Source organism: Rousettus aegyptiacus, unplaced genomic scaffold, assembly GCF_014176215.1.
Source record: "Rousettus aegyptiacus isolate mRouAeg1 unplaced genomic scaffold, mRouAeg1.p scaffold_m13_p_1, whole genome shotgun sequence".
Taxonomy (NCBI): domain Eukaryota; kingdom Metazoa; phylum Chordata; class Mammalia; order Chiroptera; family Pteropodidae; genus Rousettus; species Rousettus aegyptiacus.
In genome coordinates, this window is record NW_023416284.1 from 82,491,751 (window position 1) to 82,511,867 (window position 20,117).

General features: G+C 38.7%; 1 protein-coding gene across 3 annotated transcripts in view; it reads right to left on the reverse strand.

Annotated features, from left to right (window-relative positions):
* CDYL (chromodomain Y like) overlaps positions 1–20,117 on the reverse strand; it is a 162,925-nt gene that overhangs the window by 69,030 nt on the left and 73,778 nt on the right. Inside the window, exon 2 of one of the 3 annotated variants that reach the window (XM_016126802.2) lies at positions 7,444–8,110. The exons of 1 other annotated variant lie outside the window; for it this stretch is intronic. In XM_016126802.2, coding sequence (XP_015982288.1) covers positions 7,444–8,110 — 667 coding nt within the window. Of the gene's footprint in view, positions 1–7,431; positions 8,111–20,117 lie in introns of all 3 variants that reach the window. One more of the 3 variants, XM_016126801.2, reaches the window with a different exon arrangement.

Genomic DNA, 20,117 nt, shown 5'->3' on the forward strand with positions numbered 1-20,117 from the left:
TGCAACTTCTTTTAAGTTCGAAATTGTTTCAAAAAAGTTAAATATTCAGTTTAAAATTTCAAAAGTGAGGTAGAAGGTTAAGTCTTAAAATGGAAGTTCTCAAAGACATGGTGTTAAATGAAAAAGGCAAATACCAGAATAATTAATTTAGTATAATTCCATTTCAAAGAGTAGAAATACATAGAAAAAGGTCTGAAATGCCATATGTTAAACTATTAATGTTTCCTCTAGGGAAGGAAATGGTTTTCTCAGGGGAGGAGGAAGTAATGGTGAACTTTCCTCTTTTATTCAATGTACTTCTAAATTACTTGCGTAAAGATTCATAGAATATATGGATTACTAGTGCTAAACACAGGAAGTACGTTAACATTTCTGCCACTGTAGCATCAATAAATTATATAGTGGATCACTGAACACTGCGGGGTTTTGGGGTGCCAACCCCTACACAGTCAAAAGTCTGTGTCTAACTTTGACTCCCCCAAAACTTAACAGCATACTGTTGCAGAGCAGTCTTACTGATAACATGAAGTTAACACATATGTTGTATGTTACATGTATCACACTGTATTCTAATCAAGTAAGCTAGAAAAAAGATTGTTAAGGATCATAAAAAAGAGAAAATACATTCACAGTATTGTACTGTATTTGTAGATACCATATATTTACATCATCTATAAGATGAATTATCTAAATCTCACATCAATAGTGTCTTATGATACAAAACACTATAGAGGTTATATAATTACATACTACTGGACATCAAAAATGAAAAGATGTGAAAAAGAAGTTCATATTTATTTACGAGTATAGTGGTTCATGTATTGATAACAAAGCAGCAATGTAACTGCTTTATAGTAGCCTAATGCAGTGGTTCCAACCTTTCTGGCATCAGAGATTAGTGCTCCTATGAGAACCTAATGCCTGATGATCTGAGGTGGAGCTGAGGTGGTGATGCTACCGCAGAGGAGTGGCTGCAAATACAGATGAAGCTTCTTTGCTCACTTGCTGGCCTGCTGCTCACCTCCTTCTATGCGGCCTGGTTCCTAACAGGCCATGGACCTCTGGCCTAATGTAATCGATATGATTGCTTCACAGTAGTAAAGAACTCTCCCAAACAATTCCATATATATATTCCAGGTGTAAGTGGACCTGCACAGTTCCAATCTATGTTTTAAAGGTCAACTGTATTCATCATATACAAGGAAAAACTCTCAATATCTACAGCTGTGGTTCTCAATGAATATACCTAACTGTAAGGTATCTTGTGGGAATGTAGGTGTGCAGGCAGGAACAAGAGACACTGTGATTTGTCATGATGCCTGAGGCCATTACTAGCATCTTAATGGCAGGACCAGGGATGATGAACCAGGGAAGTGTCTAGAACCAAATGCCAAAGCTACCCCTGCCAAGAAACACTGATAGCTAAATGCCTGCTAAATCGCTGATAGCAGGTATATATGATATAGTCATATAATAAATAGCCATAAAATCTTTTGGAAGAATGAAGTAAAGTGACTTGTGTGGATATAAAAATATATCCAAGAGGTACCATAAAAATTTTAAAAAAGCTTAGGATGCAGAACCACATGACAAGTATGAATGAGCCCACTGATATATTTAAAAGATGTTCATGTTTATCCAATTCTGGAAGGAAAACAGTAGTGGGTATCTCTGGAGAGGAGCAGGAGGAACTGGGCTTGTGGGGGGGGGGATTTATTTTTCTTTTTTTCTTTTTAGGATGTTTTAAATGTTTTCCTGTCATCAAAAAATTTTAAATGATTAAAATATTTATTAAATACAAATGTCTAGAAACAATTTTAAATCAGGATATGCTAAGACTAAACAATCTCAAGAGAACAGAAACTGAATATACCTAACTGTAAGAATCTAAAATATAAATACAAAATTTAGTGGTATACTTTTATTTATTTCCCATCTTGCTCTATAAAATCACAACCTTGTAATACAATATAGTATAGGTTGATAGTTGTTATACTTTAGTGAGACTCAGAGTCACTGAAGGGGTTGTTAAACAGACTGTTAGGTCCATCTGAGCTTCCTTCCATTCCAGTTCAGGAGGTATAAATGGGGCCTAGGGATGTGCATTTCTGACAGGTTCCCAGATGATGCTGTTGGCCTGGGCATCACACTTTTAGAGCCACAGATACAGGGGGGTTAGGAGCAAAAATGAGAAGAAAAAACAATCACAAGTGCTCTGAAATGAGCTTGGGCTCTGTGGGTCAATTCCTCACCGAGTCCTAATCATCCTTGAACAGACCATAAAACCCTGGAAGTGCAAAAGGAGGGGAAGTCTCCCCCAAAGCAGCACAGTAAAAAGCTTGGCAGCCATGCATGGGCTTCTCCTGGTGGGACATATGTTGGTTTTATTCCCTAAGCTTCTTAGGTCAGTTGAATTTACCATATTTAATTCATTTTTACATGAAATAGGAGATATGATTATGAAAAGAGAGCTGATACTTCAATGAAAACTATATATAATGTTTTGGAAAGGCTCTAAGGTTAGAAGTAACTGTCAAATCAGAGAGAAGTAAGAAAATGAGAATGAAAAATTCTAGGACTGTGCGCTCAGTTTTTTAAAGTATCCATTTTAAAGAAATCCAAACCAGAATTAATACATGATGCATATGGGTGTGCATCACACAAAACCAAACTCCAATCAATGATCTATACTCAAAAGGGCTGGGTTCTTTAAACAAGTGGCAAGTGAAAGCACCCCTTTTCAGAGGCCTTGGCTCTGTATCAATGACTGGCAAATAACTGCATATTTGTTACGTTTTCAAATAAACACTCCCAGTGGTGACCAACTCTTTAACAGACTGCTGCCCCTGGACAAGAACATCTTCTGTATGACACCTCGTGCTTAAGCTTAAAACTATTAGAATTTGAAGCACACCTATGTTCAAGAACTATTGAAATCGCCTGAAAGAAGGAACAAAGGAGCAATTTTTTTCTGGGCGAGCACATCATTTAGCCTGAGGCCATTTCTTAACTGCTTATGAAGGGAGTGGAGAAAAGTTGTCCACCTGCTTTCCTCAAAAGTTTACTTCACTTTGGTTCAATTTTAGCTTCTGTAGTCTTTCTATGTGAAAGTAGGTTTGTTCCTTGTGAGATAATACACGTGGAAGCCTACAGCACTGAGTGTTATACAGGACATGCCAACAAATGTTTGTTGGTCTGAAATTTAAATCTTTTTTGATCACACCCTCATATATACACACTATGTAGCCTAGCTTCAAATGCCGCTTTTCAAGTGGACATTTCCTGTTGTAGCCCTGTTGAACAGCTACTGCCTCTGGGCACTGGTGTCCTGACTATTTAACCTTTCCTTGGGGTGAAGTTCTAATTTCAGCACCTAAATAATAAATGGGCTAAGGGAGCCACAGGCCTCTTTCTAGAGGGAGACTGCTGATTTGGCACTTCAGCTTCCCTGATAATCACAGAGAAGGGAGAAAGAGCATCTGCTTCATAGTCTTACTAAGAGGAATTTACATTCCAGCTCCTCAGAAGGACCTAAGTTTTCTTGAACAATTTCTCCTGGGAGCTGCCTTGGATTGAAAGGCTTATGGGATGGAAAGTAGGTGGTCACACGTAGCATGTTAAAGTATTTCCTAAATCATTTTCCTCATACATCCATCACCTTTGACTTAATATCCAGCAGCCAACTCTACAGGATAATACTGGTAAGATTTAGATAGACCTTACTTTGAAATACAACATTTAAGCATTTTCTCAAATGTTGTATTTACTGGATAATGATCAATTATATATCTGAATTCTCAAAAGAACAAAGTTAAGATAATCCAGTTTTTAAAAGCAACTGTTTCTTTTGTAGGATTAATTCATTAGGCAATTGAAAGAGCAAGAAAACACTATTTGTGACAAAGAACAGACAGAAGACAGCTATATCACCTACATTTTAAAATTTCTCATATTTCTCAGTGAAGCAACATATTCATCTCTTAAATCTTAGTTTCATACTTAAAAGTTAAAAACTAAATACACATAAGGTTATTCTGTAAAAGTAATTGTGTGTGTGTGTCAAAATTCTCCAGCAACATTTACTGTTTTGGTTAACATATTTAAATATCTGTTGTGTTTGGTGGCAAAAATATCCCTCACACTCATAATTAATGTTTTGATGGTCCATCTTCCAATGATGCCATGGGTATCTGCTTCAATTAGTTTTAGAAAAACTAGTTTTCTTAAGTAGCTATAAAATTAATGTGGAAAGTAAAAAACAACTGCTTTAAAAATGTTTGAGAGTGGACCAACAACCTAATACAGCTTTGGGTACTGCATGTCTTCATTCAGGAATGATACACTTTGAGAGCGCATATGAGGTTTTCTGGAATATTTCCATGCTTCTGGCCCACATATACCTTGTCGTTTGAGTAGCATTTTCCCCTACCGTTTAGCGTGATCCAGCAATAGGGCTATAATGACCCATTACCATACTTGCCTTTAGTAAGCACTGGAATCATTCCCTCCACAAACATTTGCAGAGCACCCACTATATGCAGGCACCACTCCAGATACAGTAAGATTTAGCCTTGGCAAAACAAAATCCTTTCCTGGAGCTTATATTCCAGTTAAGGGAAGAACAAAATCATCTTTCTACAAAGGGAAAGGGTGAAGGGAAGCAAAAGTACCAATGCTTTCAGTAGGGTACCAAGTTGTCTAAGACATAACTTGCTTTTGATATTGCATTTCTTTTAGAATGGCAGGCTCCTGTGGGTGGAGGTGCTGGTTCTTTTCCTTTCTAATCTACAAGCTGGATTTAGATCATGACCAAAGGGGATGTCATTCGCCAATGTCCTAAAAACATTCCCAAGTAATTTCTAAACCTCCTCTCATCTAAGTGGAGCATATATAGGACTCAGGGCCAGAACAGAAAGGCAGTCAGTCACAAGGGCCTTGGAAATATAGTGTTACTCCAATCCCAATCTATTTAATTCCATAGGACAAGATAAAATAATTTAAGATTTTATGCTTGCATGTCCCTTGTAGTTTTAACCAAAGCCACTTTTGGGACATTTAAAATTTTTTGAAATGAGAAGAGTAATAAAAAAAGAAAAAAGAAGTAAGTCACCAGCTCCTTATTTAAATAGAAGCCATTACCTTCCTCATACAAAACTGACGGCTTTTGCTGAGGGTCAAAAAGGTTTTGAAAATTATGCCCTTGCCCTCGCCAAAAGGTAGATACATACAACTTTTGTAGAGAATCAGAGGGGAACTACAGAACCTTTTGTGTCCCTTTGCATCCCCCCCCCCCGCACTACTGCCCCAGAACTGTGACTTTCTAGAGCAGAGATTAGGAAACATTTTCTGTCAATAGCCAGTCTGTCAATTTGTTTTAGCTCTGCAGGTTATATGGTCTCTGCTACAATGATTCAACTCTGTCCTTGTAGCCAGAAAGCAACCATAGACCATAAGTGAATGGATTACCATAGCTGTGTTCCAATAAACTTTACTTATGGACATAGTAATGTGAATCTTTTGTTTTCATGTGTCCTGAAACAGTATTCCTCTTGATTTTTACAAACATGAGAAAACAAACAAAACATTATTAGCTTACAGGCCCTAGAAAAACAAGTAGTAGGCTGGGTTTGGCCCACAGGCTGTAGTTTGCCAACTCCTACCCCCAGAGATTCAGCACAGGCCTAGTCCTTATTTGTAGCACCAGAGCCCAGCATAGGGCCTTGCCCTAAATTATCAATAAAGTAGATTGTCTAGTGGAGGCAATAAACAATACTGACAAGAACATGGGAGTAGAAACTGAAAAATGTTCTGATTCTATCTCTGCCTTCAGTTCCGTCTGAACATCACAGTCTCTCTGAACTCGACTTCCCTACCTGTAGAAGAGAGCATGCAACTAGATGATTTATAAAGTCTCTTTTACCTCTGAACCTCTATGGGCCTTCATCTGCAACAAGGTAAGAGAAAACTGTACCAATGAGCCAGGCAACAACATGGGAAATTTACTCTGTAAATGAGCTCACTAAGTTTCTACACATAAGTAAAGGAGAAACCTTTGTAGTAAGGGAAGAGGAGGAGTATTTGGGTTAAGTGTGTATCTGAAAATCATTAACAAGATGGCAATTTACTGTCTAATGCTGAAGTCCCATATTTTAGTTTATATTCTTCTTCACTGCCATACAAGGGATGAGGCCAAAACTTTGATGGCACCACAGCAAGATAGTTAGTGTCTTAGATAATATTTCTCTTTAGAGGGAACCAGCTACCCAAACAAACCAACGTCATTTTATTTCGTTTTATATTAGTCTACTAAGCATTAATGGAGGGAGAGGCACACAGGTAAAGAGGCAATTACAATACTGTAACAGAGGGTAAGAGGATCACAAGAGATGAAAGGACACAGGAACTGGTGGCTCCTGTACCAAAAGGAAGATTCAGAGCCGATGAGGTGAATGAGGAACAGGAAAGGCATGAAGCTCCTGGCAGATGGGATGGCAGGAGTACTGACACAGAGAGATGGAGTGAGAGAGGCAGGTGAGTGCTGAGCAGAGATACTCAAAAGCACACCTGCTGAGGCAATGGTGGTACAATCGGATTGGAGACTGGAGTCCTCTTCGCCTATCCAAGAATAGATGGGAGTTGTCAAAAGGCAGGAAGCATGGAGAACGATTAGAAAGCTATGACAGGTAAGAAGTCATCAGGGCCTATAGTGAGGAAGGGTGAATGGAGCTTATTAACAGAGAAACACAATGGAATCTATACAGATTGGTGGCTAACTAGACATGGGAAAGTGGAGAGAAGGAAGTTGTCTATGCTAATTCCCAAGTGTGGTCTTTGGGGAGGTCATGGTACACTTAACTAAGCTGCAGAATCCAGGAACAAGGGTAAAAATAAAACAGAAAATACCACCTGTGTTTAACAGACTCCCACTCTGAAAAAAGGACAAAGGGATTTAAACAGCTATTTACAAAAAAACAAATTCAAGTCCTGAAGGCTCTACCAGGCAAACCCTCAACTGATTTCTGGTTATTTGAATACATTAGCAAAATAAGGGTCATGACTTCTAATCAATACAGTGTCTAAGATGTATAAAGGTAGGTACATGGCTTCGGAAAGAAACTTCCTGTAAAAAAAAAATACTAACCATAACTTATTTAGAGTGAGCTGTTGTTTAAAGCACGTCAACATGGTGGTAGTTTGTGGGTAGACAATTAAGTAGGGATAGGTAATGCTGATTTAAGAGATAAATCCCCAAGGCTTCAAAGAAAGAAGCAGCTGGCAAAATTACTCAAAGGTTATAGTAAATATGTTAGAAACTGACTCTGCAGGTTCCCCACCCTCTAAAACAGAATCAACTTGAAGGAAGGAACACTTACTTATGCCAAGTAATAGTTTGTGGCCATTGACAGAGATGATGCCCACTGAGCCACTCACCTGGACACTCACCTTTTCCATTAACGGCTAATCCCGTGGCCATGGCTGCAGTCACCGGGCCAGGAACCTGAGGCACTAGTGGGTGTATTCGGGGCCTGCTTCCCATTCTAGCTCGCTCTGCACCAGGGCCCAATAAAGCTCCAACCGGCTTTTCGGCTGCCACTTCTGGCGCCACCGTGTCCTCCTGACCCTGCTCAACAGGGTCCAGTTTCTCAGGGCTCTCACTCTGAAAGCCATCGACTGCGGTCCTGCTCTTAATGGGACTCTTAGGCACAAGTATCTTTATACCTGATTTTGCTAGGTCCATATTCTTCCGGTTTGAGAGAGATGGAGCTGTGTTTTTCCTGAACTTCTGGCTGGAAGCAAATAACTGACTGTTTTTGGACTCGTGGTCTTTGCCAATCACTAGTGATTTAGGAGAGGTCTTAGAAAAGTTGCTGTTGGTGGATCTGGAAATCTGTTTCCTAGCATTGTTTGGAGAGGTCCTATTTGTTCTGGTTAATGTGCTTTCTTTCTGCTTTTCAGTATGGTGTCTATTAAAGTCATGAATATATTCCTCACAGTTCACAAGATGCTGTTCTGGTTCCCAAGTGTCATCCTCACTCTCATAGCCTTTCCAACGAACCAAATATTCTGTCTTCCCTTTTTTGTTTTTCCTTTTGTCAACAATCCTTTCAACCTGTTTATAAAAGAAAAGAAAAAAGTATAAACGTAATATCTAAAAAGAAAAAAAACACAAGCTTAGTAACAAAACATCAAAATAATAAAAACCATAATTAATAATGAAAATGATCTTCTCCCTGAGCCAAAGCATCTGAAAATGGAATAGTAACAGAACACATGGGATTTTAGCAATTTCCTTAAAATTAAGTCAAAATGCTAAAATTTTATGTTCAGAGTATATACACTTGCATTGAGTATAGAGCTTTTTTTTTTTTTTTTTTTTTTTGTAATTCAAAGGAGGCTCTTTATGTTTACATTAAGCCCTGACCATCTGAGTTGGTTTTCACAGTCACAACTGGAACATTGCTAGTGATCTACAGCCTTTTGCGTTGTCATCCTTAGGTTACCAACAGCAAGCACTCAAGCAATAGCTTGGCTATGGTAAGTACACTAAGCTATGAAGGGCTAAGAGCCTTCTAAAGTGTGGAACTGGCTCACCAAGGAAACGTGACTGGTTTTGCAAGTATCCTTTAGAATAGGGGTCCCCAATCCCTGGGCCATGGATGGTACTGGTCCATGGCCTGTTAGGAATCAGGCCACACAGCAGGGAGTGAACAGAAACTTCATCTGTATTTGCAGCCACTCCCAAGTGCTATCATCACCGCCTCACCTCCACCTCAGATCATCAGGCATTAGATTCTCACAAGAGCACTGGTCCCTAGTGCCAAAAAGGTTGGGGATGGCTGCTTTAGATGCACTCAGTTAAAATTAAAAAGGTCAACAGAAATCGTAATGCTTTATTGGTAATAAAGTAGTCTAGAACGGTCAGGTTATTTACCTTTAAATCTTGGTTTTAACTAATTTTATGCTAACAACTTTTAGTCTTTGAATTTGAGGATGAATATTTCCCATATCAAATTTATGAATTCACACAACCTTTCCATAGAACATTATTGCTGTGACAAATTCTACTACCTTAATATCCTAAGTGTAAATGGGAAATCTATGACTCTCATAAATGAAATATATTTGATATAATCTTCCCCATGATATTGGAGGAATATTTAGAATCTGTTATTTCTCCAGTTAACATAAAAACCATTAGCTTGCTTTCCCAATGACAGCTTATACCTCCGTACCTTATACGTTGAGGCCTACAGTCATACAACTCTTTAAAGACACAAAGGTCTAAGCCCACCAATTATCAAGAACATCAACAAATTTCTGGCAAAGTTATAGGTTAGGTAAGATGACATGACAGTGTATCTAATTCCAAAAGAACAGAAGCGAACTGAATAAACTACAGACACTTTTAAACCATGGGAGAATACCCCATCCCATCATTTCTCCTACTTTCAAAATGAAAACAAAACCAACCCAAAACACTCCAATATATCTACCTGGGCTATAGAGAATTAGAGTCCTTAAGTACAGAAAAGCCTAAAATAAAATACACATTATTGCTCCTGTTCAAACAAGATTAAGGGTAAATAAAGGCCTTGTTTCAGGAAACTGCAGATTCCATGCCTAACAGATCTCCACAGTCAGCAAGTAGTGTCAGATTTGCATATGAGTCCAGACAGTCCATAATATAGCACAGAGAGCTTTGAAAGTGATTTTTCCCCTGTTCCTTTGCTTGTGAAGAGTTATGTACATGGGTATAAGTATCTCAATTTAAGTAAAAGATGTACTTCTGGAAAATTCCATGCAAATAAATTTCATGGCAGAAATAATTTAAAAGTTTCAAATACAAAGGATAAAGATATAATCTCATAAAATAAAACTATGTTTAATACTTATTTTCTTTCTAAATCTACTTCCATTCCAGAAACCTGAAGCACAATAAAACAGAGCATCTCATTTTCCGTTCTTCCATTTCCTTAAAGCTGAAACAGGGGTCTGTCTGGGAAAGTAGGACAAGTGTCTTTCCCCTCCAGGGCTGATACCCCTGGAACCTTCATGTGCCAGTTCCCCCAACCAATTTGTTCGTTTCTTCATTCTGTCTGTCTGTCTGTCTGAGGAAACCTGAAGGAGGTACAACAGGGACCAACTCAGCAGCTGCAGTGGTTGCAAGTGCTGTGTCTTCTGTGTACTCAGTGGTCAGACTTTGTTTAGACACTAAAAGGAGGCAAGAACACGGGACACATTAGATCAGGGGTTGGCAAACTTTATGAAAAGGGCTACAAGGGCCAGGTTGTCTGCCAGCCACTCAGCCCTGTTAGCACAAAAGCAACCACAGTTGGCACTTAAATAAGGTAACATTAAAAAGAAAACAACGAACTATTTATGAACACCAAAATTGGGATTTTGTCATTTTCATGTGTCATAAAATATTGTACTTTTGATTTTTTTCAACTATTAAAAATGTAAAAACCATTCTTTGAGTTGACCTGCAGGTCCTAGTTTGATAACTCATTAGACTGTGAAGGAGCAAAGAACATTCGGTTGTAGATATGCTACCTAATAAATCTTGTGGGGGACATGGTTTGCAAGCTGACAAGATACATAAGACTGACAAGGAGACAACAGATATGACTTTGAAGTGGCAGGTTTATATCAGTCACACTGGCACTATACAGAGGGTGGGAAGGTTTGGGCCAATAACCACCACAAGCCTCTAAATATCAACTTCAGACTAAACTGGGCACATTCCCCCATCTCTTATCCCCTCCCCCATTCAAGAACAGATGTCCTTTACTCTTTGAAAGCTTAAACGTAAAGGTCCTGTTGATTCCTGGTTATGAGTGGCTAAAATATATTAATATCCCATAAACAGGCATTACCTGGATTCAAAAAAGTCTTTTTACTGAAATATTAAGCATAAGTGATTCCCATAGTACTATTATAGTGGTGAGGGAGGAAAACTACAAGACAGACACATGAATAAATTTTTCTTTGGGTTTTCACTCCCTTCTTCCGCCAACATAACTTTTTGAAAACCAGTATCAATGTACTATCACAAAATATATATGCAGGTATGTACTTCTAATTACAAAATTTCAATGCAAAGAATTTTATGAAATGCAAACTCTTGAAATATAGAACCACAGACAAGTTCTACTAAGATTTTTAAAAACCAAGACAAAAAGAAGACATGAAAATATCATCCATATTACCTAGGTATTATTTTACAAGGTTACCCACAATGACATGTGAAATAAAATGCTTGCAAATCCAATCCAAATCATAACAACCTTCTTTGACTACCAGTGACACAGTAAACTGACCAAAGTTTTTTTGGTTAGAATTTCCTTCTAAAACTCAATCTAAAAAAAACAAAACATGAAATAAGTAAAACCAGGCTTTCCTTAATATTACGAAGTCCTCTGATGGCTTGTGAAGCAGTGAAATTAATCAAAAAGGATAATTCCAAATCTCTAACCCACTTTACCTACCTCAGAGAACACTTCAGTATCTCTAGGCCTGGGAATATGCTGAAGATAGAAAGAAAAGGATGGACAAAAAAGGTTCACTAACACGGGAACAAAAATCCATGTGGAATCAAAACTGGTTTAAGAGTTCAGTAAGAGAAGGAAGCAAGAGAAACTCTGCCACTGTTGCAGTTAAAATACCTAACAGCCAACATAAAGTATCAGGACAAGGCATGTAAACATACTTGCTTATATGAAAAAGACCAAAGTTGTAAAATAATCACAGCAGGAAAAGTTTGTCATATTGTATCATCATCAATAACTGTGTCAGCAGTCATATTGGTTGCTAATACTTGCTCTGCTTCCTCCCAGAACAGTGAGAGTAGGCTGCCAGGAGAACTCTGAAACCATAAGCAATGATGAAAGCTTTTCTCAGGTTTGGGTCTTACATCAAACGGCTAGACAATTTGGAACAACAGAGCATCACTATGGAAAAAAATAATAATAATAATAAACCTTGCTTATATCAAACAATTCTGGTGGACTTGAGAAAAGCAACATGCTCTTTAGATGAAGAAGACCGGTTTTCCACCATCCATTTGAAAGTTGTGTTACCTATTAAAAACAGGAAAAAGTGGCCTTAACTACTAAGAATAGCTGTTAACTAGTTAAGAAACAGGCAGGTAGTTCTATTGCAAGAAACAGAGGAATAATATAAACAACTATTTGATGGCACTGGAAATAAACCAAAAGCCCCAAACTGAGGAGACTGGATCCCTGAAATAAGGGAACCCAATGGCTTCTGTGATATCCAGTCTGCTGCTGGTAAAATTCAGAAAGAAAGTGCAGTTTTTTGGGCTTCAGATGTCAGAAGGCAGTCAGGAGTTGACAGAGTGCAAAGTGACTAGAAATCTAAGGAGATCACAGACAGAAGGGCCCCATGGAAGGGTGAGCCCCCAAAACAACATATCAAACCTTCAAGCTCTCGGCAAACTCCTCCTGAATTATACTAGGCCAGTGGAAAGTAACAGCTGGTATATTAGGGACACCCAAGACCACCCCCAAGCTTTATGATTCACTAGGAGGAAACACAGGATTCAGCATACAGTCCCACTCACGGCTATGATTTATTACAGTGAAAGGACATTAAGCAAAATCGACAAAGGGATAAAGTACATAAGGGAAACATCAACTGCAAGCTTGCAAAGGTCCTCTCCCAGTGGAGACACAAAGGGCGCGTGCTTCATTCCTCCAGCAACAAGCTGTCACAACATATGCAAGTGTTTTCTGCCAGAGAAGCTCATTAGAGTTTCAGTGTCCAGGATTTTTATTGGGGGCTGGTCACAAAGTCACCCTCTGCTTAGCATGTATCAAAATTCCAGATTCTCAAAATGAAAGTAGGCGTTCCGCATAAACCGTAATACCAATGATCACTTAAAAAGGAAAACACTCACCAGCCAGTGAGTAGAGGATGGGAGAAGACATTACATACAGGGCCACAACAATGGAAGTCAGTTGGCAAGCCACTGAAGGAGAAACTGTCAATTCAGACTTCTATATCTAGAAAAAAATATATGCTTAAAAAGTAAAAGCAGTATAAGGACTCTGTAGATTAATTTCCGAACCAAATAAGCAAAGCTGATGAAACTACTTAAAAAATGAAACAAAACAAAAAACTAAAATTCTCCAAAAATTGTTTTAAGGCAGTAGAGCAAATGAAGAAATATTTATTCAAGAAAATCTACTAACACACAATAAGAACAGAGATAGTTTGTAACTTTTGAGCCATGATGTACTTCCTTCCTCCCCAATTCAGAGTAACAGGAGCTCACTCCTCCGAGCTCACCAGGAGAGACAAGCCACCAGCATTTTCCCTCTCCTACTCTTAAGTCAAAGAAGCAAAATTCCAGGTGAGTATGAGAGGCCAGGGGCTGCTCTCCTCCACGTAGCCTCTACTCATCAGGAGGCTCTCTACCCCAGGAGTAGCAGGGTAAAAATACTGGGGACTTTGACTGCTCTTGCCCAATTTCAAATTTGGGAGATGCAAGCTGAGATGAAAGACCAGAGGCTACCAACCTATTTGGCACCCAGACTAATGGTTCAGAGATTATGCCTGGGAAAGAGGTCATCCATAAAAAAAGGGATCTGTTGTCCACAATAACAGACTTTGTTTGAGATGGTATGAGGGGACTTTAAACCAAGGATGTTCTTGAAAATAATAAGAGCAATAAGCTAAACCACAGATCAGCTAGTTCATTTGGGAAAACCAGGGAAAGAGACAGCTAAGAAGAGCCTTCCTGGGGTAAGAACAAATCTCAATGACTGCCCTCAAAAAACTACCTCTGCTTAAGTTTAATTGTATCAGAATGCTGAGCAATTTATTCACCAGGCATTGTCAAAAACTTTTAGAGTAATGAGTGGAGTCTAACAGGTTAGATGCAATATGAAATCAAGCCAGAAGCTTAGAAAGATCAGGGAAAGACTCAAAGAGAGAGCCCTACTCAAACCACTGTCATCGAAGGGCAACCATGTGCTCACCCAAAGCTGGGCCCAATAGGAGTCACATCAAATGTTATACCATATAGTGGAAAGAGACCACTAAAATAGTCTAGTCGAGGAAATAACAACGAACTTGACTCCTGGAGAGGTCAAAGAGGAACCAGTATCCAGAGCTGATGCAACACAAAACCTTAAAATGGCCAGTTAAAAAATTAGAAGACATGAAAAGAAACAGGAACAAGTGGCTCATACATAGGAGGTAAAAAACGGATAAAAGAAACTGAGAGGGAGAGCTACCAGTTGTAACAAAAACTATCAATAAAACAGAAAGAAAATGAAATATAATACCATGAACAACTGTATGCCAATGATTTAGATGTATGCCAATGATTTAGATAATTCAGTTGAATAAACAAATTCCAAGAAAAACACTTAACTACTGAAACTCAGGATAATCCAAACAAATCTATAACAAAGAAAAAGCTTAAATTTTTATCAAAAAACTTTCCACAAAGAAAAGCAGAGGACCAGATGGCTTCACTGGTTAATTATAACAAATTTTTATAAAAAAATTAACATCGATTCTTCATAAACTCTTCCAATAATTAGAAAAGTGAACACTTCACAACTCGTTCCATGAGACCAGTGTTACCAAAACCAAGACATTAAAAAAACTAGAGATCAGTATCTTTTATGAATATACACACAAACATCTTTAACAAAATACTAGAAAATCGAATCTAGCAATATACAAAAATGACCATGACCAAGAAGGATTTAATCCAGAAATGCAAGCTTGGTTTAACATCTGAAAATCAATTAATGTAACATTATATCAACAGAATAAAGTGGGAAAATTGCATATCACCTCAATAGACGCAAAAAGAGCTCTTAAAAATACAACACTTCTTCAGAATTAAAACATTCAGCAAACTAGGAACAGAGGGAACTATTCAACCTACAAAAGAGAATCTCCAAAAAACATAGCATCATTAGTGGTGAAAGACTGAATCCTCCGCCCCCCAACCCATTGGAAACAAGACTCTCCACTTCTATGCAACACTGTAATAGAGTTCTGTCTGGGAAATTAGGCAAGAAATAAAAAGGCATCCAGATTTAAAAGCAAGAAGTAAAATTATCTATTTGCAGATGACATGATCGATATAGAATAAAGGAGTTTAGTAAGATCACAGGCCACGAAAATCAATATAGAAAAATAAATTGTATACAGTAGTATAGTGCATCAATTGTACACAGTTGCAGTGACCAAATCAAATATCAAATTAATAAAACAGTTCCATTTATTACAGCATCAAAAGAAAAAAAAAGGAATAAATTTAACAAGAGGTCTAAGTCTTTTACACAGGAAAGGTCAACTACGAAACATTGTTGAAAGAAATTAAAGACCTAATTAAAATGGAAAGACAATGACTGCATGATTATAGATCAGGAGATGTAAGAGTCTTAACATTATTATATTTCCCAAGTTAATCTAAAGATTCAATGCAATCTCTACTAAATTCCAGGTGATTTCTTAGTAGATCCTGGCATGCTAATCCTAAAATTCATATGGAATTGCAAGGGACTTAGAATATCCCTTTCAAAAGGAAGAACAATCTTTAAAAACAACAAAGTTGCAGGACTAACATCTGTGAATTTCAAAATTTACTATAAACCTACAGCAATCAAAACAGTGTGGAACTAGCATAAAGACAAATGTATAGACCAACAGAAGAGACTAGAAAGCCCAGAAATAAAACCTAGGAGCAAATGATTCTCGATAAGGGGTGCCAAGGGTATTCGATAGGGGGAAAGGATAGTTTTTTCAACAAATGATGCTGGGACAACTGGATATCCATATGTAAAAGAAGCAAGGTGAATTTTTAACTCATACCATATACAAAATTCAATTCAAATGGATCAAAGATATATATGTAGTGGTTAAAAGTATAAAACTCTCAGAATATGTAGGTGGGTTAGGCAATGGTTTCTTAGACACGACACCAAAAGCAAAAGTAGCAAAAGAAAAATAAGTGGACATCAAAATTAAAAACTTTTGTGCTACAAAGGATACCACCTAGAAAGTGAAATGGGAATTCTGCAAATTATCTAATAAGAGACTTGTATTGGTAATATAAAAAGGCCTACTTTCAACACTCAAAAGCCAAGAGTTTATTAATGGCAAAAGTCTAAATAGGTATTTCTCCAAAAAAAGATATACCAATGGCCAATAAGAACATGAAAAGATGATCCAACATCATTAGCCACAAGGGAAATGCACATCACAATGAGATACCGCTTCATATTCACTAGGTTGGCTATATTAAAATAAACAAGTGTTGGTAAGTACGTACCCCTCATATACTGCTTGTGGGAATGTAAAATGGTACAATAGCCACTTGGAAAATGGTCTGGCAGATCCTCCAACAGTTAAATAGAGCTTCCATATGACCCAGCAATTTCACTTTTAGGTTTTTCCTCAAGAGAAAGAAAACTTCTGTCTCCACCAAAACTTGCCTATGTTTATAGCAGCATTATTCATCATAGTCAAAAGGTAGAAATAACCCAATGTCCTGATGAACAGACTAACAAAATATTGTATATCCTTACAACGGAATATTATTCAGCCATGGAAAGAAGTGAAGTTATCAACACATAAAACAACATAGATGAACCTTGAAAATATTATGCTAAGTAAAAGAAGCCAGTTACAAAATATACATATGATTCTAGTTCTAAGAAATGTCCAGAATAGGCAATTTTAGAGACAGAAAGCAAATGAGTGGTTACTTAGGGCTGGTGGGAGAGGGGGATAAGAAGTGGGAAGGAAAGGAAATGGAGGTGGGTGCATAAGTTGGTAATATCTAATGGACATGGGTTTCTTTTTGAGGTGGTGAAAAAGTGTTCTAAAACTGACTGTGATAGATGCAACACTGTATAAACAGCCACTGAACAGTACAATTTAAATGAGTTAACTGTTTGGTATGTGAATTAACCTCATAAAAGCTGTTTAAAGAAAAGCAGAGATAAAATAAAGGATTTTCAGAGGAATAAGAGTTGATTTTTTTTTTCTTTTTTTTTCTTTCTTTCTTTCTTTCTTTCTTTTTTTTTTTTTTTTTTTTTTTTGCCACAAACCTTGAGAACCAGGAAGGGTCTGAAATTTTACCAATTTGTAATCTACCAAGTTAGCTTTCAACATTTTCATGGATGAACAAAAAAAAATACAACACTCCTCCCTCATTAGAGAAATAATACTTTTTACTCAAAGCAGTATCAATTGTCAAGAGTATCAGCATTTGTTTATACCAGTCACCTGAGCCCCAATTCCTACAGGCTATATAAAGAGGGCCAAGAGACAATTGCTCATGCAGTGAGTTGCATTACAAGAGAGGAACCCTCAGCATGGGGAACCAAATCTCTGTAATGGTCAGTGAGCACACCTGTCCCATCTCTGTCATCCAAAGCTGTAAGCAAACCCACCCTAAGGTCTGAAGGAAAACACACTACATCTTTGTCTCCGGGGCTGTCTGCTGCACCAACATTACTAAAAAGATAGTGCAGAACCAATGCAGTCAGAGTCTGCTCCCAAGACATACAAAATATAAAAGATCCTTCAAGAATTTTTTCCCAACATCTGCCCCTCTGAGGACACCACTCCATCAACCACTCTGATCAATGTGACCAATAGCGAGACTGGGGGGCAGGTACAACAGGATACATTAATGATTGCATGGACTCTGTCCTGGCCCACAAGGAGGAAATCCAGAGCAATTCCATTATCCATGAAACCTTAGTTAGCAAGTTAGGGCTGACTTGAGTGTCTTCCAGAGCAGAGATGTTTTCAGTACCTCACTTCAGAGGACATCAGGGGCAAATTTCCTACCACCTTTCTATGGCTCTCATAGTAGGGCCTGTAGAATGTAGGTATACAGTATGCCAATTATCCCTCCAGGAACTTACACCCCTCCTCCCCAAATCGTGATTTGCCTCGTTTTAGAGAGCTCTTCACAGTCTTATGAGGATTATGGTTGTTTTTCCTTAAACACTTTAGGGTCTTCGATGACCAGCCGTAAGGTGCAAGCCACCATGTTTATGGGAGGGCAACATGTTCATATCCGGCTTTCATACAAGTACAGCCCCAGTGGAGCACATGTTGGTCCAGGAAAGTGTTGGTTACGACTTCTTGGGTTCCCTTAAATGGGCTGTCTACCAAGGAGGCACAGGTTGACGGTATCTCAACAAAGCTTTCCAGATGGCTGTAGAGCTCTACAGCTTAGTTCACATAACTGTTTTGTCGTTGTTTTTGGAGATGCTGCCTCAGAGTAATCAGTCCGACCTGTCTGGTTTGCCCACTCGACCATCCAGGTGGCATTCATCCACACCATAAATGACAATGATGGCTATGAGAATCGGGGAGGGCAGACACCTAGAGGTGTTTGTGTGGCAGATACAGGAGCTGAAGCCATCCTACGCTGCTTCTGATAGATATCTCAGTATGGTTATGAGGCATGCACCAAATCATTGTCAGTGTTCTGGCCAGGAATGACAGATAGAAAAGTTATATTTAAAGTCTCTAGTAAAAATTTGGGAGAACCACACCTAGGTTCTTTCATTACTGAGGAAAACTCTAGGTGTGGTTCTGAAAGACAAGGATCTTACTTTTCCTTCCTTCCCAGTACCTCCTGAGGTGTAAAGTGTTCCTCTCCAAGTGCCAGCATTGATGCACTCACTCCACCACCACAAAACTGATGTTCCCATTACAGCAGCTATTTTTACCTGCTTACCAAGCATATCCTACACAGACTTTCTGTAAGGGCAGGCCAAGTACAAAAGGATATGGACATTTTTATGTAGCTTACATACATCCACCATTACGTCTTCCACTTTGGCCAATGTGGACCCTGTAGGGAATTCAGTGAGTAGTAGTGCTAAACTAAGTGCTTATTATCCTAATAATCTTGGCTCCTGTAGTCTAGCAAGAGAATTCAGGTGGCTAGAGCAGAATTAAATTTGAATTCTCCAAGCCCTCATTGCCGGGGCTGTCACTCAGAGGCAACTGCAGCACCCTGGATTGCTGTTAGGGAAAAAAATAATACCTAGGAACGGTCAGGATGAAATCCAAAATTTTCAAAATAGGTATATAGAAAATCTCTCACGACTTTTGTCTTAATCATAACCCAGGAAACAGTCAAGAGGATATGATCCCTTCCTTAGGAGAGCTGCATTCAGTGACCAAACTGCCCCACTAGATCAGAGAAGGGCGGGAGCAGAGACAAATTTTTTTGTATGGATTTTTGAGGAGACTATCCCAATGCTCTATGATGCCATATGCCTGTAGATGGTAGGGAACATGAATGGTAGAGAAGGTCCACGAATACCTTAATCCTCAGTCTATATTACTGGGTGGTATTTGTGATAAAGCTGCACCGCTGTCATACTGCAAATGGTCTGGAAAGCTGAAACCATGGCACAGATTAGTTTCAGGGGCCATCATTCTATGCACATAGCTGGCTGGTCAGACTGAACAGCAACACTGTAGCCTGAAAAAGTTTCACCATTGGGGAGGTACCCTATTAGCACTGAATAAGGCCCCAAATCCCATATAATCAACCTGACAGAGGGCAGCAGGGTTAAAAGCCTATGTGATGTGGTTTCTCATCATCAAGCAACTGCGTAAACTTCTGTCAGGAATCCCAAGTCAGATAGGGAGTGGTCACCTGTGCATAAAAAACATGGAGGCCCTTACTTGAGTGTAGTCTATGAGGGCAGACGTATTGCTCTGTCTCATGCAACGACAGTTTGGATGGTGCAGGCTCAATCAGGAGCATAGTTCCAACTGGTCTCACCCAAAGCAGGCCCTTACCAGGGACATCTACATGAGTGATGCAAGATAGCCTGTAGTTTCCAAGTGGAAGACCAAAATCTAGGCAACAACTCAAGAGTCAGTACCAATCTCACAAGGTTTATCAAGGGGAGTACTGACCAGGGCCATGAGCTGCCTTGAATTTTGCCCTATTTTGCTCACTCTTGGTTGTGGTGATGAGGCTGAATCGCATACAGCAGCAGTATCAGGACCGAGAGTCACAAGACCTCCATGGGACATGAGTCAGTTTTGACAAGAGCCTGGTAGCAAGGTAAGAGCAAGCTAATAAT